The 24,819-nt window shown below is 40.7% G+C and overlaps 2 protein-coding genes across 2 annotated transcripts in view; both read right to left on the bottom strand.

Moving 5' to 3' along the window:
* PLCL2 (phospholipase C like 2) overlaps positions 1 to 20,695 on the bottom strand; it is a 191,606-nt gene extending 170,911 nt beyond the window's left edge. The window contains exon 1 of the mRNA XM_045503720.1: positions 20,247 to 20,695. Within this exon, the coding sequence (XP_045359676.1) occupies positions 20,247 to 20,597 (351 nt within the window). The 5' untranslated portion in view covers positions 20,598 to 20,695. The remainder of the gene's footprint in view (positions 1 to 20,246) is intronic.
* Positions 20,696 to 20,729: 34 nt separating this feature from the next.
* On the bottom strand, positions 20,730 to 22,645 carry LOC123610403. Its single transcript, XM_045501004.1, has 4 exons — positions 22,609 to 22,645; positions 21,621 to 21,870; positions 21,145 to 21,555; positions 20,730 to 20,837 (listed from the first exon to the last, which is right to left on the bottom strand). The coding sequence occupies exons 1-4, from the start codon at positions 22,643 to 22,645 to the stop codon at positions 20,765 to 20,767; spliced, it is 771 nt and encodes a 256-aa protein (XP_045356960.1). The 3' UTR covers positions 20,730 to 20,764.
* Positions 22,646 to 24,819: the final 2,174 nt, after the last annotated feature.

Raw genomic sequence — 24,819 nt, 5'->3', positions numbered from 1 at the left:
TTCTGCCGCCAGACTGTGGGTACTCCTCCCACCTCCAGAGACTGGAGTCCCCAGAGACTCGGCCCTCTTACCAGACCTCTTCTGCAGCGCCTGCCCAGAAGGAACAGACACAAGCTCCTCTGCTGGAAGATCCACCCATGCCAATGTGGAAGAGAAAAAAACCTGACCTGAAAGAATATGTGAATGGTGATGATGTGCTAACAGAGCAACCAAGCTAAGGAGTAAAGTTACTTGGTGGGTACATAAGGCCATAACTATGGGACACTGGATATTTTCATGTTACCGCTTTGCAGCCAATATAATATATTTTACAGATGCTCTGGGAGTTCAACGGCCATTCTTCTTGACCGCATGGGGCTGTGTGGTGAGGAAAATGCCACAGCATTCAGAAAGTAGACGTTCACCCAAAGGTCATGACATACCAGCCCAGAATGTCAGCCCGCCACAATGGGGGGTACTGAAGCGTCACTGGATCGGTTCTCTTCCCCCCAGCGTAAATTACACGTACAAATAGATACCTGTCTCACAAGTGTCGATTTATAATCTTCTGTGAGTAAAAAGGATTTTTACCACGTTGCCACCTAAACACAAGATGAGGTGGTTAAAGGAAATGCAAAGACTCCTTTCAGCAAAATCTGAAATGTACAATCACCTATCTCTAGAAATAGTGCTCATGTCTCAGTCCAATTAATTCTTCCTAAAAAATATTCCCAGCGGGGAGGTTCTCCCTCCACATGCAGAATGTCATAGGTGCGCCGATGTCCTTTGTCTTATGAGGGATAGAAGACAGCCAAGAGATGATGAGGAAGCAGTGCTGCACAGTAATGATTAATCCAGGCAGATCAAGGCTCCGAATAACCAGCCCAGGCCTTTCAGGGGAACTGACACAACATACTCCTTTACTTGGATCAAAAATACATTCTTATGGTACAATCATGAGGACAGTGTAGACCATCATTTTTGTACTTGAAAATCTGTCTCTCCAGATTTGACTAAGGAGTTTTTCCCCTTCTTCGATATTTTGTATCCCCTCAGAAAAAGGGCAGCTCAACTCCTTAGAGGAAAGCTCCTGTGAGATAGCTGAAGGTTTTGCCCTACCCCTGTCCCCCACCAACCACAGGATCACCACTAGCCTGTCACTGTGTAATCCTGGAGCTGCCTGTTCTCTCATATGTAACAGAGCTAAATGCAGTGAAGACCTAATATAGGAGAAAGCCTTCAGAGCCGTTCTTAACCCTAGCTATACCTTAAAATTTCCCAGGGCACTTTAGGAAACCCCCTCAAAAGTCTAATTTAATTGGACTTGAGTAGATCTACACATTATTAGTGCTAGAGATCAGATTTAATTCTGGTGTCCTAAAATGACCCATCTAAAGATTTGGTGTTTTCCTCACCAGAAAGAATTGTCAGATGGGACAAGATAAGTGTTCAGTAGAGCTAAAACCGTATGCTGACCGTCTGGGAGTCTAGGCATTCAGAGGTAATCAAACAACTCTCACTTTTGTCTTAAAGACCTGGATAACTGGTTTCTGTTTGCTAACTGCTTTTGAGACCAAAAAGCGCACTCTAGAAAACTGTCATGCAGAGAACAGGTGCTCCACAAATGAGTGGTTCTCAAAGTTTTGTATGAGTGGCACACTTTCGAAAATTAAACCTTCTGAGCGCACCTGAACGGATTAAGATGCTCAACACGACACCAACAGGTCATGCATATCCCCAGCAATCACAGTAGCGTAAAACTGACTACAGTGACCAGGACGCCCTTCGCCACGGAGTCACCTTCCCACCCAGGTCCCATGACTTATGTGCCCTCAATACAGTCCATGAAGAAACGGTCTTCACATTACTCCAGCAGGCTGCACCTCCCTCTACGCCATCACTCAGCTCTGGCCATCTGCGCCATCACTCAGCTCAGGACTGCCCTCTGCGCCATCACTCAGCTCAGGACTCCGCCGGGTCCTACCACAGCACAAACGTTCCACTGCAGCTAAAAGATATTTCACGTATTGATCAACAGAGAGCAGCACACTGTGAAAGGCACTGTCTGTCACCTAATGCAGAGTGGAGTAGCCAATAAAGCACCTGACTGTGATTAATTTTCACAATGGACTTGTTCAAATCAACTTATTTATTGAAGTATGATGTACCCCCAGAAATATCATGAGTGTATACAATTCAATGGATTCTTACAACATGCCCACTCTCAAAAGCATCCCCAGATCCAGCAGCCAAAAATTACTGTCACCCAGCACCAAAATTATTATTGGTTCCACCTCCCAGTCATTAGCCTCAAATGTAACCACTATTCTGATTTTTATCATCACAAATTAGTCTGCCTGTTTTTGCACTTATATAAATGGAATCATACGATATGTATTGCTTTACCTCTGGTGTCTTTCCCTGAACATTATGCTTGAGACACTGGCGTGGCACATGTAGCAGTTATCTGTTCATTTTGTTCTTTCTTTCTGTTTTTTTTCTTTATGGTATTCCATTATATGATATGCTATTTTACAAGATGGGCATTTTGAGTTTGGGGCTGTTACAGTTAATGCTGCTATATAAGCATTCTTGTACATATCTTTCAATCTAGTACATTTGGGTATACACCTTGCTATATAACTAGTAAGAAAGACAGTGTGGTATGAACAGAAGGATAGGCAAATAAACCGATATAACAAAATAGACTCCAGAAACAGACTCTCACATACACAGTCTCTTGATTTATGACAAAGGGCCAATGCAGTGCAGTGAGGGGAAATGATATTTTCTTTTTTAATTTTTTTTAATGTTTATTTATTTTAGAGACAGAGCAGAAGTGGGGGGAGGGGCAGAAAGAGCTAGAGACAGAATCTGAAATAGGCTGCAGGCTCTGAGCTGTCAGCACAGAGCCCGATGTGGGGCTCGAACCCATGAACCATGAGATTATGACCTGAGCTGAAGTTGGACACTCAACCAACTGAGCCACCCAGGTGCCCCTGGAAATGATATTTTCAAATAAATGGCGCTGAATTAATTAAATGGATATTTATATGGAAAGAAAATCTTGACCCCTATCTCCCACCATACAGAAAAATAAATTCCAGATATATTGTAGATGTAGCTGTGAAAATAAAGGTTCTAGACATTAAATAAATGAATACCTACATGGTCTTAAGCTAAGTAAAGGTTTCTTACACAGGACACAAAAATAATAACCATAAAGGAAAATACTGATAAATTGGATTCACTAAAATTAAGAATTGTATTCAATAAAAAGACACCCTTTAAGACAGGGAAAATACAACTCACATACTAGAAGACATTTTAAATATACGTATCATACAAAAGATATATCCAGAAAACGTAAAGAAGTCCTACAATGTTTTAAAAGAGAAAAGCCCAATTTTTTAAATGGGCATGTAACAAAGGAGAATATCCATATGGTGAAGAAAACATATGAAAGGGTGTTCAACATCATTAGTTATCAGGGAAATGCAACCTAAAAGCCACAGTAAGGTACTATTATATAACCATACTAAGTGTTAAGAAAGCATTTAGAGCAAACAGAACCTGGTGGGTGAAAAATCACATAATAACATCTACTAAAGCTAAACATACATATCCTATGTCACAGCGATTCTACTTTTAAAGTTATTTTTAATATATAAAAAATTTACGGAAATGTTTAAACTAAAGAAAGCCTTGAACAGATCTCTTTCAACAAACCATCAAAAACTCCAAAGATAAACACATCCTTAAATCTGGCATTATATCAGGAATTCTATTAGTTCCAATATGAAACATCTGAATAATTCTTTAGATATTTATATGGACTATTAGCACAGATTGGTAGAAGTAAAAATCTCAGTTAATCACTGCATTTCCTTCAATAATAAACATTAAACCATATTAACTATTTGAAAAATCACATCTACTATGCCCACAGGATATCAGAGCTCAGAAGGAAGATGAAAAATAAAAGATAGCAGGAAACCATATGGAGAGAGTCATATGGCTTGTGATTCTAATGGTAACTGCAAATGAGGTCACTTATCCCTCCGTGGCCACACTAATTGGTCAAGAGCAATAGAGGCTTCATCAGCAATCCTCATAAAAAAAGAGCCCACCCCTTCCTGGGCATTTTCAATTTAGAGAGCAACACCTGCTACCCGTCAGTCTCTCACAAGACAGGACTCGAGTCAACCTACCACTACATTATTTGATTTGCTCTTAATCGTTACTATTTATAAACAGAGTCTTCAGAGTATATGCATACACAAGTATAGCATGCGTACACATGCAGCTATCTATAGCAAAAAACAAATTCTCAAAAGTAGTGCTTGGAAGACCACATCTTGTTCTATTAATACTCATATACTGCAGTATTACATAACAATTTTTTTTCCAATTGTGTTATGCTAATATGCAAATAAATGAACTCAACCATAGCCAGGAGCTAAATGTACTAATCAGTACGGCCTTGTGTATCTCTAACTACAAAAGAATTTTACATAATCTCTTTCCGTTCTAAACATCCCATGAATCTACATTATTAATTACTTTTAAATCCAGCTGCTTGGTTTCGGGCTATTAATATTTACAAATCAGTATATTTAGCCTACTCCATGAAAATACCTGAATACCGATTTCCTAGTAATGTATTAATGCATTCTACAATTTCATAATTATTTGACAATTCCAAAACAATAATAGGGATAGATACTATTAGAAGAAGCTCACCTAAAAACAAATTGTTACTAATTACTATCTGCTTTACCTTCCAGTACCCTAAAGAGTAACTCTAAATCAGCATTTTGTTAAAAAAGAAACAACAAAGGAAAATGACTTCCCCAAGAAGTTTTCAAATCCATCAAAGGAGAGCAGAGAGGAAAAGGACAAAATCCTGACTTTGTGGATGAGACAGAAATCTACAGCATGGTGGACAGGACTATCACTATGGCTTTTGTTGATTAGGCACATGTTGGCTTCATCCCAAGATTCAGCCTCAAAAGACCAAAATTTCCTAAAAATCACTCAGCTATTTTAGGACTGGTAGAAACTGCCATGATCAAGGAGTCAGAATGCCTTAGGCAAACAGGAGAAAAAAGGAAAAAGTCAAAGATACATTTCAGAAGATAAAGTAGAAAGTGGGTGACAAGTAGTTCAAAGTGTGGGCTTTCAAGTCAATTAAACCTGGTCTCATGTGGTCTTTGCCTCTTACAATTTCTGTGACCTTGCTTTGAAATTCCCAAACCTTGAGGAATGAGTTTCCTTGTCTGTTAAAAGGAAATGATAAAGTCTCCTTGCAGGCTGTGGGAAGACTTGCATGAGATGATGCATACAAAGCACTTCTTAGGATCCCTTCTATACCCAATCCTTGAGTTGCAACAAAAGGTAGAATTTCTAACACTGTATGCAAAATATGCTGAGGGATTAAAGATCCTACTTCTACAAGTCTGCCTATTAGTATTCCATATTCTTTATGTATTTTCTTTCTTACTATTAATTCTGCAGCACTCCCAATGAATGTTTTTTGACAATCCAATATTAATGACAATAAAAAGTAACTCAGGTCCTTAAAAACAAGCTGAAATTAAGCAGAAACTATAAATATCACCTAAAGAAACCAAATACCAGAAAAGAGATTAAATGCTTTAACAAAAAGTAAGCTCTCTTGCCATGCTGTTTCAAGTTTGATAGCAGAACATAAATCAAAAGAAATTTTCAAAGGTTTACTCTGATTTCAGGGACACAAAAGGGACAGATCATTTATAGTAACACCTTACAGAACAATTGTTGAACCAACCAAATTTCTGGATCTAAATTAAATGAAGGTATTTCCTTCCATTTGATTGTCTCCAAAATCATGTATGTGAAATAAATTTCTTCTTTGAAGTACACAGTCCACTGAGTTTTATATTCTATCGAAACTAACTGGAGTTGGAGGAGGTCCAAGATGGCAGCTAGGAAGATTCTGAACCTACCTCTTCCACTTACACCAAATCTACAGCTATATATGGAATAATTCCTGCTGAAAAATAACTGAAAACTTAGCTGAACAAACCCCTCCACAAAAAAGGATAAAAGAACCACATCAAGATGGGTAGAAGATACAGAAAGACAGAGTCTTGCCCAATACTCCACCCCTAGCATAGCAAACCACAATGGGGCAGGGGGTGGAAGGGTGGTGAATCTCACAGGTCCAGAGATTTTCCCTAAGGAGTAAGAGCATCATTCCCCACATCAGGCACACCAAACCTTGGGACCTGCACCAGAAAGATGAGCCCCCCAAAATGTCTAGCTCTGAAAATAAGCAGGGCTTGTCCAAAGGATCCACGGGGTCTATGGGAATCTGAGATACTCATCTTGAGTGGCTTATGTATGGATTTGTTCATCCTAGGATCAGCACAAAGGCAGTAGTTTGAAAGGTAACTGGATAATACGTGAAGGAGATTCATTTTCTAGTCATAAAACATCTGCCAGAGGGGCAGGAACCAGGTGGGGTTCTTTAGGGACAGAGGCACTGGTGAGCACCATTATTGCACTCTCCCTCTACCTTGGTAGCTCAGGTGGGTGTGCATGGATACAGCCTTGCTAAAGCTGCCAGTATGCCCCATCCCAATGCTCTTCTCCTATATCTCTAAAGCTGCCAGCATGCCCTGCCACAAGTACTCTTCCCCAATATCACTAAAGCCACACCTGAGCTGCACCCTCGGAACTCTCCCACTGCCTGATGAAGAGTTCAAAGCAATGGCCATGAAGATTGTCACCAAATTCAGAAGAATGAATACAATGAGAACTTCAACAAAGAAATAAAAAAAAATACAAGAAAGTACCAAACAAAAGTCACAGAGCTGAAGAATGCAATAACTGAACTGAAAAAATACACAAGAGGAGTTTAACAGCAGACTAGACTAGATGAAGCAGAAGAATGAATCAGCAACCTGGAAAACAGGGCCATGGACCTCACTGAAACAAAGCCACAGAAAGAAAAAAATAATTCTAAAAAGTAAAGATAGCTTAAGGGATCAATGGAATAACATCAACCAGAATAAAATTACATTATAGGGGTCAGAGGAGAAGAGAGAACAAGGCAGAAAACTTATTTGAAAAAATAAAGGTTGAAAACTTCCCTAACCTGAGGAAGGAAAGAGAAATCCAGATTCAGAAAACACAGAGAGTTCTGAATAAGATAAACCCAAAGACATTCACACCAAGAAATATAATTAAAATGTCAAAAGCAAAAGATAAAGAGAGAATCTTAAAAGCAGCAAGAGAAAAGCAACTTTTAGATACAATGGAATCTCCATAAGACTATCTGCTGATTTTCAACAGACACTTTTCAGGCTAGAAGCAAGTGACATGACATATTCAAAATGCTAAAAGAAAAAAACTTCCAGCCAAGAATACTCTACCAGCAAGATCATCATTCAGAATTGAAGGGAAAATAAAGAGTTTCCTAGATAAGCAAAAGCTAAAGGAGTTCATCACCACTAAACTGGCCTTAAAAGAAATGTTAAAGTGACTTCTTTAACATGAAAAGTCAACAACTAATAACAAGAAAACATAAAAGTAAAAATTTCACAGGTAAAAATATATAGTAAAAGTAGTGGATTAACGGGGCACCTGGGCAGCTCAGTTGGTTGGGTCCGACTCCAGCTCAGGTCATGATCTCACAGTACATGAGTTCAAGCCCCACACTGGGCTTGCCACTGTCAGTGAAGAGCCCACTTAGGATCCTCTGCTCCCCCCCCCCCACCGCCCCTGCACCCCTCCCCTGCTCACACACACTCTCTCTCAAAAATAAAAAAAATTAAAAAAAAACAGTAAATTAGTCACTTACAAAGCTAGAATGAAGGTTAAAAGACAAAAGTAGTAAAATTAACTATAATTAGTTAAGGGAAACACAAAATAAAAAGATATAAAATATGGCATCGAAAACATAAAACATGGGAAGCCAGAGTAAAAAATGTAGAGTTTAGAATGTGTTAAAATTTAAGTTGCCATCAATTTAAAATAGATTGCTTTATAGGCTGTTATAAGTGAACCTCATGATAATCACAAAGCAAAATTCTATACTAGATAGGTAAAAGATAATGAGAAAGCAATCTAAACATAACACTAAGGAAAGGCATCAAACCACACAGGAAGAGAACAAAAGAAGAAAGAAACAGACAGGATCTCAAAAAAAGCCAGAAAACAATAATGCAATGGCAATTAGTACATACCTATTAAGAATTACTTCAAATGTAAATGGACTAAATTCTCCTATCAAAAGACAGAGTGGCAGAATGGATTAAAAAAAAAAAAAGATTTATCCATATGTTGCCTATAAGAAACTTAGTTCAGGTCTAAGAACACACACACCAAAAATAGATAGAAAAAGATCTTCCACATAAATGAAAAAAAGAAAACTGATTCAGCTATACTTATATCAGACAAAATAGACTTTTAAACAAAGAGTAGCATAAAAGACAAAAAAAAGTAGGGGTGCATTACATAATGATAAATGTACCAACGCAACAAAAGGATTTGTAAATATTAATGCACACAAAGTAGAAGCACCCAAATATATAAAGCAAATATTAACAGAACTAAAGGGAGAAATTGACAGCAATACAATAATAATAATAATAGTACAATACAATAATAGGACTTTAATATACCATTTACATCAATGGATAGATCATCCAGACAGAAAATCGATAAGGAGACACTGGCCTTACACAACACTTTAGACCAGATGGATAATAGATTTTAGATGGATAGACCAGATGGATATAGAGATGTATTAATTGATACATGCAAAACATTCCATCCAAAAGCAGCAGGATACACATTCTTCTCAAGTTTACATGGAATATTCCCCATGATAGATCATGTGTTAGGCCACAAAACATCACAATAAATTTTACAAGACTGAAATCACAGCAAGCATCTTCTCTGACCACAATTATATGAAACTAGAAATCAATTACAAGGAAAAAACTGAAAAAATCATAAATATATAGAGATTAAACAGCATGCTTTGAACAACCAATGAGTCAACAAAGAAATCAAAGGAGAAATCAAAAGAAACCTTAAGACAAACGAAAATGAAAATACGATAATCCAAAAATCTATGGGATACAGCAAAAAATAGTTCTAAGAGGGAAGTTGATAGTGATACAGGCCTACCTCAAGAAACATGAAAAATCTCAAATAAATAATCCAACTTTACACCAAAGGAACTAGAAAAAGAAGAACAAAATGAAGCCTAAAGTTAGTAGAAGGAAGGAAATAATAAAGATCAGAGCAGAAATAAATGAAATAGAAACCAAAAAAAAAAAAAATTTTAGAAATTATCAATGAAACTAAGAGGTGGTTCTTTGAAAAGATAAACAAAATTGACAAATCTTTAGCCAGAATCACAAAGAAAAAAAGACAAAAGACTCAAATAAATCAGAAATGAAAAAGGAGTATATGGGTAGCTCAGTTGGCTAAGCGTCTGACTCTCGGTTTCAGCTCAAATCGTGATCCCAGGGTCATGACATCAAGCCCCATGTCAGGCCTTGTGATGAGCATGGAGCCTGCTTAAGATTCTCTCTCTCCCTGTGCCCCTCTCCCCTGCTTGCACTCTCTCTCTAAAAATATGGATGAATTAATTAATGAGTGAACAAGAGAAATGAAAAAGTAGTTACGACAGATACTGTAGAAATACAAAGCACCATAAGAGACTATTATGAATAATTACACACCAACAAATTGTTGAACTGTTGACAACTCTGGGAGATATGGATAAATTCCTAGAAACAGTCAATCTTTCAAGATTGAATCATGAAGAAATAGAAAATCTGAATAGACCAATGCTTCCAAACTCATTTTATGAGACCAGCATTACCCTGATACCAAAACCTAATGAGCACCACAAGGAAATTACAGGCCAATATCCCCGATGAACAGAGAGACAAAAATGCTCAACAAAATATTAGCAAACCAAATTCAAGAATATATTAAAAGGATTATACACCATCATCAAGTGAGATTTATTCCAGGATGCAAGGATAATTCAACAGCCACAAATCAATCAACATGATACTCCACATTTAAAAAATGAAGGAGAAAAATTATATGATCATCTTAATAAATGCAGAAAAAGTATTTGACAAAATTCAACATCCATTTATGAAAAAAAAAAAAACAACAACAACTCAAGTTGGTATAGATGTAATGAATACCTCAACATGATAAAGGCTATTTATGACAAACCCACAGCTAAACTCATCCTCAACAGTTTTTCTGCTAAGCTTTTCTGCTAAGATCAGGAACCCACTCTTGCCACTTCTATTCAACACAGTATTGAAAATTCTAGTCAGAGCAAGTAGACAAGAAAAAGAAAGAGTATCCAAATTATAACTGTCACTATGTGCAGATGACATGAAGACTTCACTGAAAAATTGTTAGAATAAATGAATTCAGTAAAGTTGCAGGATACAAAATCAATATACAGAAATCCATTAAATTTCTATATACTAATAATGAAGTACCAGAAAAGAATAAATGAATTCAGTAAAGTTGCAGGATACAAAATCAATATACAGAAATCTATTAAATTTCTATATACTAATAATGAAGTACCAGAAAAGATATTTTTTTTAAATCCCATTTACAATTGCATCAAAAAGAATAAAACACCTAAAAATAAACTTAACCAAGAAAGTGAAAATACTGTACACTGAAAACTATAAGACACTGAAGAAAGAAATTGAAAGACACAAATAAATGGAAAAATATTCTATGCTCATGGATTGGAAGAATTAATATTATTAAAATGTCTATACTACCCGGGGTGCCTGGGCAGCTTAGGCAGACTCTTGATTTCTGCTGAGGTCATGATCTCACGGTTTCTGAGACTGAGCTCCACATTGGGCTCTGCACTGACAGCAAGGAGCCTGCTTGCGATTCTCTCTCTCTCTCTCTCTCCCTTTCTCTGCCCCTCTCCCATTCATGCTCGCTCTCTCTCTCTCAGTATAAATAAAATTTTTAAAAAACTAAAAAATTTTTACAAAAATGTCCATACTACCCAAAGCATTCTACAGATTTAATGTTATCACTATCAAAATTGCAATGGCATTTTTCACAGAACTAGAACAAGTAATTCTAAAATCTGTATGAAACAACAAGAGACCCCAAATGGCCAAGGCAAACTTGAGAAAGAACAAAGCTAGAGGTATCACACTCCCTGATTTCAAACTATACTATAAAGCTATAATAATCAAAAGAGTATGGTACTGGCACAAAAACAAACACACAGATCAAAAGAACAGAATAGAGAGCCCAGAAATAAAGCCACACTTATATGGTCAATTAGTACATGTAAAAGGAGTCAAGAATATACAACGGGGAAAGGACAGTCTTTTCAATAAATGGTGTTGGGAAAAGTGGACAGCCACATGCAGAAGAATGAAACTAGGCCACTATCTTATACCATACACAAAAATTACACCCAAAATGGACTAAAAACTTCAATTAAGACCTGAAAGCATAAAACTCCTAGAAGAAAACATAGGCAATATGCTCTGTGACACTGGTATTGGTGTTAATTTTTTTATCTGACTCCAAAAGCAAAGGCAACAAAAACAAAAATAAACAAATGGGACTACATCAAACTCAAATGCTTGTACACAGTGAAGGAAAGCATCAACAGAATGAAAAGGCAACCTAGTGAATAGTAGAAAATATTTCCAAATGATAGATCTGATAAGGTGTTAATATCTTTTTTTTTAATATTTTTTAACATTCAGTTTTTATTTTTGAGAGACAGAGAGAGATAGAGAATGAGTGGGGGAGGGGCAGAGAGAGGGAAACAGAATCTGAAGCAGGCTCCAGGTTCCAAGCTGTCAGCACAGAGCCTGACGCGGAGCTCGAACTCACGGACCGCAAGACCATGACATGAGCCGAAGTCAGATGCTTAACCGACTGAGCCACTCAGGCACCCCAGGGGTTAATATCTTAAACACATTTTTAAAAATCCTTATATAATCAATAGGAAAAAACACCAACAACGAAACAGTCCAAATAAAAAATGGGCGGAGGATTAAATAGACATTTTTCCAAAGAAAACATACAGATGGCCAACAGACACATGAAAAGATGTTCAATATCACTAGTTATCAGGAAAATGTAAATCAAACCACAACGAGACAGGACCTCATACCTGTTAGAATGGCTATCATCAAAAAGATAAGAAATAACAGGTGTTGTAGAGGACGCAGAGAAAAGGGAACCCTTGTACACTGTTGGTGGGAATATAAATTGGTGCAGCCTTATGGAAAAGAATATGGAGGTTCCTCAAAAAAAATTAAAAACAGAACTACCATATGATTCAGTAATCCTACTTCTGGGCATTTATCCAAAGAAAACAAAAACACTAACTTGAAAAGATATATGTACTCCTATGTTCAATGCAGCATCACTTAGAACAGCCAAGATCTGGAAACAACTAAATGTCCACTGATGGATGAATGGAAAAGAAGATGCCGTTTATACAATGGAACTCTATGCATCCATAAAAAGAATGAAATCTTGCCATTTGTGACAACATGAACCGACCTTGAATTATGCTTATTTATTATTTATTTATTTATTATTTATTTATTTATATATAAATAACTTATATATAATATATAAATATATAATATATATAAGCTTATATATTTATTTATGTATATATTTTATATATTTTTATATATAAATATATAAATATATAATAAATAATATATATGATAAATTTATATAAATCATTTATTTATTATTTATTATTAAATGAAATAAGTCAGACAGAGAAAGACAAATGACTACTAGAGAATTTCACTTATATGTGGAATTCAAAAAGCAAAAGAACAAACATTACAAAACAAAGCTTCCAGATATGGAGAACAGACTGGTGGCTATCAGAAGGGAACAGGCTTGGGGCACCTGGGTGGCTCAGTCGGTTAAGCATCCAGCTTCGGCTCAGGTCATGATCTCACAGCTCTTGAGTTCAAGCCCCACATCGGGCACTGTGCTGACAGCTTGGATCCTGGAGCCTACTTCAGATTCTGTGTCTCCCTCTCTCTCTGCCCCTCCCCTGCTCATGCTCTGTCTTTCTCTCTCTCTCAAAAATAAATAAACATGAAAAAATTATTAAAAAAAAAAAAAGAAGGGAACAGGCTTAGGGGGAGGGGGCGACACGGGTGAAGGGGACCCACTGTATAGCGATGACTGGCAACAAGACTTATTGTGATGATCACTTTGTAGTGCATGCAGACATCAAACTATTATGATGTACACCCGGCACTAATATAAGGTTTATACCAATGTTACCTCAATTAAGAAAAAACAGTTGAAGTCTAAATAATATCTTCTTTGACCCCCTAAGGTAAGTTACATCATCCATGTCTATTTATTCATCCACTCACACATTTATTCAACAAGTATATGCTTAAAAATATGCTTCCCACAAGACATTAAACTAGGTGTCTTCGCAACCTCTTGGTGAGTAAGATCAAGTTACCTGAGAGGCAGAAAGAAACAGGGCTGTATAGAGATACAGAGCGGTGGCTGGAAGGCAGAGAAAGGAACAATTCATTGCAAGAAGTGATTATCTGAGGAAGACCTTGAAGATGACAGAGAGGAGGGAGGCACACGGGCTGAGAAAAGAGAGGTGTAAATCTAAAGGCTAAGTTGGGCATGGAGAGCAGTCACAGGGGCCTTGTGATCAGTAGCAGATCCGTATGGTGACCACATTATTTATCATCCAAACCGGGATGCCTGAGAGGGAAAGGAGGCACTCTTAATAATTTTGTCAGGACAAAAGGTGTAAATCTGGACTGTCCTGGGCAAATCAAGACGTATGGGTGCTTGGCTCAATGAAAGTGATGTTCAGTACCGTCTGATCACTCAGCTGGGGCGACTGAGGTGCGCGCACAGTTGTACTGAGGCACCTGACTTAGAAAGGCACCAAAACAAGTCGTTTTTGAAAGCAACTTTAGAATATGTCTGAGAAACTTCGCTGGGTACATTCTGCATATTTCAAAAGACAAGACTTCCAAAACGGGCATGGCAAATCTCCAACTCAAATGGAGCTAAGTGAGTTTGCTCATCTCAGGATAAACTCCAAGTAAGAGAAACTAAAAATCACAAAAACAAACACAGTAGGTACTGTTTATGGAGTGCTTCTTAGGCACCATACTCTGCTCTGAGTATTTCACACACACATCATCTCATTTCATCTTCACCCCAACACTATGAGGTTGACTTAAATATCTTGCCCAAGGCCACACAGAAAGGAAGCAAGGGAGCCAGAGTCCGATCCAAGCAACTCACTCCACACCCTCTATTTTTCTCGCCACTATTCTGCCTCCTGAATAACCCAGACGTGCAGCACGTGACCCGAGTGCAGCCCAGCTGAGAATATCAGCTAGAACACGGTTTACCTAACTGCCCCTGCCAAGTGACGAAGAACTGCTGGCCAGCAGTGCCTTGCCACCTGCCCTTCTCTACTACTTGGAAGTAGGCAGTTGCCAAGTGTCCTGCCAGCAGCCTGGACCACTCACATAATTGTCACGAAAGCTCAGTGTGATTATATGCTTTGAGCACTCTAAAGCTATGCAATTATTCTGACATAAAGAAAATAGGTACTCCTGAAACTTCCCTGGTGGCTTGGATTTGTTTAAGCCACAACCAAGTACTCTTATGCCCAGCACAACCCTCTAGATCCACCACAATTATCAGTAGAAAAAAGCTGGTCAGGCAGCTTGCAAACACACAGTTTCTGGTAAACTGGTAAAAATAATCTGAATATCCCTTGCACTACAGAATCCCATTGATATAAAATAAAAAAGGTAACCAAACTAATCTAGAGGTCTCGTAGATGACAGCCAGAACTTCGTATTAATAAGAAATAGAGCATCTATTCTTGAATATCTATGTATAAAATAAAGTCTGGGGAGAAAATATGAATGTTCATACTTCATTTATGTCTGCATTTAGGCTGTAGATAACACTGCCCTGTTTTGTTGAATAATGAGGAATCGGTAACTTAAGTATTTAAAACAAGAAAAAAAAAGAATAGTTTAGCACCCTTGCAGAAGACACAGAACTATAAAAGGAATTGAACAGATTCTGGGAGACAGCATTCTAAGAAAATGACTTGAGTGACCAAGATCAGCAATTAAAAAAATAGAATAAACAATTTCCTGTCAGTTGACTATTTGGATTTGGTGAAGGAAAACAACAACAACAACAACACAGATCAAACAACTGTTTGGAGAAGAGGCTGGAAAACAAGAAAGGGGGCAAGTAATTTTGGGGGCATGAAAATTAATACCCTCTGATTACTCCTGAAAAGCGAACTCTGAATTGTGACAAAAGCTCTTTGAGTGGGCTGAGACAAGCAGCCACGCCCTGGCCTTTCAACAGTTATCCTGTGTGGCCCAAAATGCATTAGTACAAAGTGAAGTGCAGGGTGGCTGATTGGACATTACATTTTTCTGACTTAAATGATCCAGTCTGCCTATCTATTCAGACAAACTCACTTTATGATCCAGTTACTGTTTGTTTAATATTTATGACATGCCCATAAGTTTGCTAGGCATGCAGTTGTCTCTCCCTTCCCTCCACTCAAAGCAAAGAAACAAACAAACAAACAAAACCCAAAAAAATCTAAAAACCGAAAAATCTAAAGCCAAATGCAGATATTTTTAAGATCCAATTCAAGAAACGGTTATTGAGTACCTGTTATCCTTGCAGAACTGATAAACACAGCCCGGCTTTTGCCTGCAAAAGTCTAGTTTATTTAAACCATAGGCCAATATAATATCCATATGTACATTTTTTTTTATTTTGCTTAAACATATATATATATATATATATATGTATATATATATGTATATATATATATATATATATATATATATATATATATACATACATATATATAATAAATGCGAACGTCTGCTTCCTCCCCACCTTGGGGTGCTCAGCATCAAGACACAGGAATATACATGTTGGTATAAAGGCAGGAAAAAGGCTTCCCCTACACACGATGATACTGTGATAATGACATAATGATACTAAGAAAACTATGAGCTGCTACCTTGGACAAGATCAAACCACTGTCCCAAAGAAGGTGGAGGCTCTGATCAAGCAGCCACAACAGGTAACTACAGCTGTCTGGCTATATTATCCCTCAACTTCTGCCAGCAGGAATAGCGTCTTTTGGTTCCCTCCAATATCCCCTACATTTAGAGGGAAAAATTGAAGCCAGCATTCCAAACCACCAGTGCTACCTTAATTATACAGAAAATTTTAAACTGTCAGTGTAATCTGGGGAGCAGTAGAGTGCAGCCATACCAAAATGGGGTAAACCAGCTCTGGCACGTTAGGCAAGTGGTTAACCTCTCTGAACTCTGGGTTTTCTTCAGCCTCTGTGGCAGAGGCAGGACCATGTCACAGAATTATATTAAGTATTTTCCACGTGTTTGCACATAGTGTTGAATAAGTAGCACGTGCTATTATTACTTTTAGCTACCAAAATCATGCAATGGCTATATTTCCTACTTATTAAAATGTACCCAAGATCAGTGGTTGCCACAGCCCAGGCACGGGAAGGGGGGAAGACACAAAGGGACCAGGAGAATTTTTGGAGGGCAATGGAATTTTTTATTGTGGTAGTGGTTAGATGAATGTGTGTTTTTGTCAATCTCATAGAACTGGACGCCAACAAGAGTGAATTTTACTTTATGCAAATTATATCATCTTTTTAATATTCAATTATAATATTCAATTATATACACCAACTATAATATTCAATTGGTTTTAATTAAAATAAGCCATCTAAACTAATGGGCACTTTAACTTCATTTCTTGCTAAAATGAAAAAGAAATCTAAGGCCTAAATGCTACTTCACATTTTTAGACCAAGTCTTTGAGTTAAAGGATTGAGGTATTTGTAAAAAATAGATGTCGCCTAAACAACTGACGAAATTAGCTGTTTCAAAAAAGGCGTGGATTGTACTGAATGGTGTGATGAAATGAAATATGGAAAGAGAAAATGAAAGTGATGTTTTCGTTTACTAGATTACTTAAGATGACAAACATAATGGCTCCTTCCCTAAAACTTTGGTAATGGGCCTTTGTAAATAATCTAAAAAGTGTAATATTATTTCCACTAAACTAAGGAAGAGTAGAGAAGTCTGGTGATGAATTCCATGGTTATTTCTCTTCTCAATGTATTTGTAAAAGATTCCATAAGGCTGCTCACTCTGAGTCTTCATCAGCACTGTAGCCATAACCAAGGAGCTTTTAGTATAGATCTGTGCATCTATTTTGGCAGAAAATGTAGTTTTACAACAATTTTTTACTCAACACCATATTTACAAAACAGATGGAGTTCCAAAGAAGTGATTTTAAATGAGAAATATAATTCTGGTCAGCCCACAGTGTATCTCTGCATATGTCCTGCATCTCAGCAATAATACCCTTTCTGTGCCCACTGCTTATCACATCCAGGCTGTCATTTCCCCCTCTGACTTGGGGATCCCCATACATGAGGAATGTCAAGAGGGTAATGAAGATGAAAGCTAGGAAAAAGGTATAGCTCACAAGCCCAACGTTTCAACTAAAGCAACCCCATAAATACTGGCCTCTGTGCCTCAGCCAGCAACTCCATGCCATGACCTCAAGTCCCCAATTATCACCTTGCTTACCCATCTACTCCCGCCCCAATCTTTTCATCACCTGACTGAACTCATCCCTTATATTCAAAAAGAACATAAGGAAACTAATGAAGAGGTGTCGCTATTGCTTTTTGACATGAGCTTCTACTAAGTTTTTCTACTGTTTTTTAACAAAGGTGAAATAATTTCTGCCATTCACATGACAAAAATGTGCACTATTCATTGCAAATATTTATGAAATTTGATGTTAAAGAATATTAGACAATATTAGAATATTGTCTTGATACTGTTATGTCTGCAGAAAATACCACACTAAGTTTCTAAAATCTTGATCCTTTAAGGCACCAATTCAAGGGGAAATATACCAAGTAGTTACTGACTTAAATATAGCATACCGCTTTCCTATAACCCAGGCTTGATTAACTTTCAACACTATTTCCATAGTTTCAAAGTGTGTTTAAGAAAATGCACATTGACAAAGAGGAAAGAAAAAGGAGTAAATCAAGTCATCTTAGGAGGTGTAAGTAAATGAACAAGATATGAGACTAGTAAACACCAAACCACCAATTTCAGAAATTAACAGAACTTAGAGAAAACATGTACTTTCTTATCATTCCTCCATTCATTCAGGAAGCAATCTATTGAATCCCTAATATGTTCCTGGCAATATGTATCCAGGGACACAACTCTGAACAAGAAACCAATTGCCTTCATTAGAAAAAAGAAAAATGACAAAGATATCTTTCAAAGTTTCAAAACTCAAAAACCAGTGATTGCTGAATAATTAATGATTTCCCCATGTGCTTCTAGAATCTTCAATGAAGAAATGATATCTACCGACAAGTTCTCAATTCCACATATCAGAAATATTGGCAAATCATCCTTCGTCCTATTCTGAATATAAAATTAAAATAGCTGTTTTAAGTAAGTTACACTGTGAATCCCACTATGGACACCAATAAAGCTTGATTTTTCTTTTTAAAGTACAAAAACAGGCTCTCCAACAAATTAAATAAGAAGAATTAAAATTAAGTAGGTTGGTATCTTCTCTGGAATTTCACCTCAAATTTCATTAAAACCGCAATGCAATATCACTACAAATATCTGGCAACCAATAAAAACAGAGTTGACACATAACTCTGTTCATAGGATTGATGATCATGCATAGTTGAAAGCAACTTCCATGGAAACAGAAGCTACACAGCAAAAGAAAATGTAAGTCACATTTTAAAAGCCAAGTATGCAGCAAAAATATGTTACTTTCCTTAAATTCTCAATGCCTACTGCAGGTAGTTAACACACTTGATCTTTAAGCCCTTCACTTGTGCCCTTGCCCAGACATAAACTGTACAAACAGATGACAAAGCGAAAAGCAGTTTCACAACTGCCTGTTACAGAGGGTAGGAAGGTGGTATATTTCACTAGATTACTGCAGAAGCTGATAACACCACCAGACACTACAGAGTACTTAGGAAGATTTCTGCAGGTCCAATTAAATTTCAAATACCACCAGTGCCAATTCTCTTTACTGTGGCCTGTTTTGCCCTCTCTCCCATGGGTTATCAGCCACAGGAAGGGTGGGTGCAGCCCTGTCAATGTGCTTTGCTGCTCATTGTCCTGGTAACCACCCTTGATTTTCAGAAAGCAATGTTTTCCTATTTGCTCTGAACTTAAGCAGAATGAGCTACTCTTGCCTAAGGCTCTGCTCTTCTTAGCTCATCAACTATTTTTTTTCACTTCAGGTCACGAGAAATATTTTTACACGGCAGATCAAAATGTAGTATTAGAATGAAACCACCACAAACTCAGGAGTTCCTAATATTACTTCTTAAGTTTGAAACGCACAAAACAATTGCTGACTTTCTGCTGCTAAGTATCACTATGCAAAAGATACCAAAACCAAGCAAACTGCTCAAAAGAACTTCCACAGAACTGGAGGCCTGCCTACTGCAGCAAGGAAAAGATTAAATTGTGCAGAACTGTAATGTCTCAGTGCTTTTGAGCCTAAGAAAGCGGAAATCTTCATTTGTGTTTAGAAAACCTACTCCATTTCTCCGTGTGAGTGAGGGACCAGAGATTTTGCACCCTCGAAGTGTAACCATTTGCAAGAGGCAACTAGATACAGATCAGAAGAATCGTATTAAATAAGCTTGTTCACCCCCTGGGATTTTTAAGAAAATGTTTTCACATAACCACTGTATTTAACATACAATAGACACGTTACAGGCAGTCTGTTACCAGTCAAGGCTACCACAGAAGAGAATGTCCTGCCCAACCAGGTACAGGCCATAATTCCAGGCCAGTCCTGGAAAAGGTGACAGCCCCAAGTTCAACTGGGAATGTCTGAGCACAGCTCCCCCTGCACATTAAGGATCACCTCTCCATTCTTTCCAAATGCTGTGTGCATCCAATCCCTGTTCAAGCACCCCAAGCACCCATGCACCAGTGGTTCCCGTAGGCAGGGGACTCCTCGTATAACCCCCTCCTTCTACCACCACTCTCCTCTTGGGAAACTGACCCCGAGAACGGCTGGGGGTGGGCGATGTGCGCCTTTCTCTCACCTACCTTGATGATGCTGCTCCGGCGGGGCAGGCCGCCGGGTTTGCTCTCCCGGGGGAGGGGGCAGGCGGCCGGGCTGGGGGTCGGGGCGAGCGCGGCGCCACGGGGTCCCCTGGCAGGGCTGGCTCGGGCTTCGTCCCCGGACACGCCGAGGCTGCAGTCTCCGTTGGAAACCCCGCCGCTGTCATAGCGCGCCCGCCCGTGGCCGAGGCGACCTCCCCCGCCGCCGCCGCTGCTGCCGCCGCCGCCGCCGCCTTCTCCGGCTCCAGCTTTCAGGGCGCCCTTGGCGCCGAGGGCCGGGCCCGGGGAGGTGGGCAGGGCCCCGCCGGCGGCGCCCCCCCGGCCGCACTCCGCCATGGGCGCCCCACGACCCGCCAGCACAAAGCCGCGTCCCCGCGTCCCCGCGTCCCCGCCGCCGCCTCGGGCCGCCGCGCGCGGCCCCTCCTCCTCTCCTCCTCCCGCCGCCGCCTCCTCGGCCGCTTCTTCCGCTTTTTTTTTTTTTTTTTTTTTTTTTTTTTTTTAATTTAGATGTGATGTTTGTTTCGAGCTCGCCTCGCGCACCGTTCAAGTCGTGGCGGCAGAATTATCGGAAGATTCCTGCAGGGGAGAGAAGAGAGAGACACAAGTCAGCTCCGGCGGCGGCGGCGGCGGCGGGGCCCCGGCTCCCAGTACCTGGGGAAGGAAAACACGCCCCGGCACACGCGCCGCCGCGGGCGCCAAAAATAACCCGCGCGGGCCGGGCGCCCACCGGGCCACGGGGCACCCACCCCGAGGTAACGCGGCGGCGGCCTCAAGGGCTCGGGGCGCTCTCCGCAGAGGCTCAGGGCACCCCCACCCCCTCGCCAGGGGTCGGAGCGCTCATCACGCGGGAACCAGGCGTCCAGCCCCGGGCCGGGGTGCCCACCTTGGGCTCAGGAAGAGGGGAAGCGGCGGGAGCCCGCTGCTCTCTGGCCTCGCGGAGGCGCCTCCCGAGGGTCTCGCGGCCTGGGCGAGCGGGGGATGAAGCCCGGTCTCCCCAGACCCCAACTCCCCAGAGGCCGTCGCGTGCCGGGCCCCGCCGCGGCCCCCCAGAGTCCCCGCTGAGGCCTGCGGCTCCAAGAGGAAGCGCACGGCGGGCAGGGGCGGCCGGGCCGTGACGGTGGCGGTGCGGCCCGGGGCAGCTCCTGAGGGGGGCAGTCCAGACCCTCCGCCTCCGCCCGCGGCCGTCTCCTCCAGGCTCGGCGCTGCCCACCGTAGGCCTCGGGACCTTCCCCGGCTGCCCCCGACCCACCGCGAGCCGCCCGGGCTCCAGCTCGGGGGTCGCCGCCCGTCGCGGCTGCTCCAGCCCAGGCCAGGTCATGGGGCCGCGGAAACCTAGCCGCCGAGAGAGCGGACGGCAACCGGCGGCGGCCACGGGTCCTGGATACCCGGGTCCCCCTAGAGCTGCGGCAACTGCCAATCACCCGCCCGGCGCCCGAGGGGCAACGACCGCGGAGGTCTGGGGGCCGAGAGAGAAGGTCTGGGGCTCGGGGGCTCGGCCTCTGCACCTCCCTCGAGCCCCCGATCCGCGCGCCGGACTCGTTCCCCTCCCGCCCAGCCCTGGAAAAGGCCCTCCGGACGTTCCCCTCTGGGCTTCCCCAGAGAGGCAGACCTGTTTCACATACAGAAACCAATTCCGTTCCCCAGGCTCCTGAACTGTGAATTGATTCAACTGGTTGCAAGGATGCTGGGGCGCGGGCGGGGTTGGGGCGGCGAGAGGTGAAGAGTAAAGGACCTCGGCAGAGCCTGTCCTGTGCTGTCTGAGTCGCCCTACAGGGATTTATCACCGTCGTGCCTCCCTCCCAGTGTCCTTCCTGATCCCGCCGCCAGGTCCAGCCTGCTGCGGGCCCCCGCCTTAGGTCAGGCTCATCTTTTGGAGCAGCATCCTACTTGGATCAGAACAGCCAGGCCCTCTTCTCTCTGGTTCTTGCCCCTTCTTTCCCTTCCCTAATGCTTCAGGTAGAGTGACCTGCCTAAAAACCCTGATCTTGCCGTTCCCCAGCACAAATATCTCCCCTGGATCTCCATCCCTCGAGCAAAGATGGGGCTCAAACTCCTCAGGGTGGTACCCGAGGCCCCACCCAGCCTGGCCCCACCCACCTCCCTGTCCCAGGTTCCCTGGCTTCAGCCTCCAAAGCTTCTCCAGAACCCCAGCTCTTGTGCAACTAGTGTTTCCTTTTCAGAGAATGCTCTTCCCGCAGGGCCCGAAGGATAGTCGGCTGAGGGCGAGGGTGGGGGTGGGGGGGGGGGGCGGCGAACTTAAAGTCTTTGCTTTTATTAGCATGATGTTATAGCAAACTAACTGCCAAGTAGCCTCTGAGGAAACTGGGCTTTCCATAGGTATACATACCCGCCCTTGCCTCTGAAGCAGCTTCAAATACCTTCATGTTATTCTTGGGGGTGTTTTAATTCTTCTGATCTTCTGGATTCATGTTTTTGTAACCCATCAGAAAAGCTTTCATTCATCCCTAGCCAATCTGGGCCTACACACTAACAGAAATATTTTCACATCGAGGGACAACAATGTTTTAATTTTTTATTGGCTCATCCCTTTATTTTTCCTAGTTTGGGTTCAAACAATTGTTTTACTGTCGTGATAGTTTTGCAAGAAAATATATTCAAATAATGTAGATCAGATTCTTAATCTGCCTTATTTTGAATTTATAGTCAAAGTAGCCAGCCAGTATGGCTGAGGGGGAGGAAAGGAAAAATGCTGGGCCTTTATTCTTCATGTTCTCTAATTTTGATATGTTGAGTAATTGCCTGAAGATATCTCTGCCCTTTCCTGCATTTACCAATCACTAGTAACATGCTATGAGAGTCCTACATCCTGCAACTTATACCCGTGAATTTCCCTTGTGAGTAGGGACATACAGAGATTTAAACCCCCAGGATGTTTTTGTTTTTGTTTTTAATAAAACCACCATCTAATTCACCTAATGCTCTCCTACATGAGCACCTATCCATCTCACTCTGGACTCCCAGCAGGTCAAACCAGGGAGACTTCGTTGAAATAGACTTGGCATTTAAATTAAAACGTTTCCCAAAGCATCTTGGCAGACCTGTAACTAGTGATGCCAAAAGCCCAAGGCCTGTGCCAGGTTCCTTTTTATACCCCTGAGTGCTTGTCTCCCACAAGCCACCGGTCACATGCCTGCTGATGTTATAGCTATACTTCATCACACCAACAGCCAGACTATGTAGGTACCATTTCTTCTCTATGGGTGATGGGAAGCAGCATGTTCCTCTGACATGTGCGATTCTCGGCTCCCAACAGGCTTTTTAATAGCTAAACTCAGATTTTTTTTTTTTCATCACAAACAGCATAGTAAGCAATTGTTTCTCTCCTTCCTGCTTGTCTCTCTGCAGTTACTAAGTGATTGCTTTCCATTTCTCCTATTCCATGAGCAGTGTTATTGAAGAAATTGTAAATATTTTGCCAAAATCTTACGGAAGTGTTTTCATGGCATTGTAAAATTCATAGAAGTTAGAGTTAGAAAGAGCCAAAATATCATAGTCATTCCTCAGCAGATCCTGTCTAATGGTTCCTTCAGACAAATTTTCAGAGTGGGGCAATAAGAGATAGGCAAGACACAAATAAAATGCTCATTCTGGATAACTCCATGGTGCTTATGCCAATTTACTTTATATATATATATATATATATATATATATATATATATATATACACACACTCATGGTTAGATGTTCATGAGTAATTTGTCCATAACATTTAAAGTCAATAAACACCTTTAAACTCTCGTGAGCCTGTTACACAATACATACGTTTACAAAGCAATACAGAGCTTTATCTTTTTTTAAGTTTTCTTCATATTTCCATCTCAGCTTTTAATCATCATTGTCCCCCTTCACCAAATTCTCTTCTATTTGTTTGTCTCTTTAATTCGATGCCTAGAATGTAAGCTATTCAGGCTCTCTGGTCCGTAATAACCTTCCTTCAGCCTCCCAAAATAACACTGACGCTGTTTACTGACTTCTTGCCGTCATTTATACCCTTGTAGGTTATGAATTCATATCTAGTTTCCAGTTCGCAGGCTCTAACATTACGACTCTCTAAATTTTTCTGACTCACTGATCACTTGGCCTTCAGATTATTTTTTCCCCTCAATGTATTATAACAGTTTTCATTTCCCAAATCTCAATCTCATATTATTTCTCTATTTCTCTAAAGATGCAGTTCAACCTCTAAGCCTTCCTATTCGGCTGTTCCCCCCCAGATGCTTAATGGAGAGCTAAGTAGAGCAGAAAGTGGAAGAACAAAATGCTTTAAGGAAACACCAGATTATATCAATGTACTGGTCCACACTGGCTACTCATTTGCCTCCTGAGTTAATCCAAGATGTTGATTTTAATCTAGTATACTCCAACAGCTTGGATTATGTTTGTTTTATCATGATCCTTAACAAAAGATATATAGCAATCACCTTTCTTCCTGGGCACCATAGAAGCAAGTTAGACCTGCCGCATGCTTTCATTTTCATACTCTTCCTTTCCTCTGATGCTAAAAGAGCCTTCACCCATCTACAAGTATATATGACTG

This window comes from Leopardus geoffroyi, chromosome C2 (assembly GCF_018350155.1).
Source record: "Leopardus geoffroyi isolate Oge1 chromosome C2, O.geoffroyi_Oge1_pat1.0, whole genome shotgun sequence".
NCBI classification, from domain to species: Eukaryota; Metazoa; Chordata; class Mammalia; order Carnivora; family Felidae; genus Leopardus; species Leopardus geoffroyi.
Note: the sequence above shows the minus strand (reverse complement) of the source record. Positions and strands in the feature narration are given on the sequence as shown.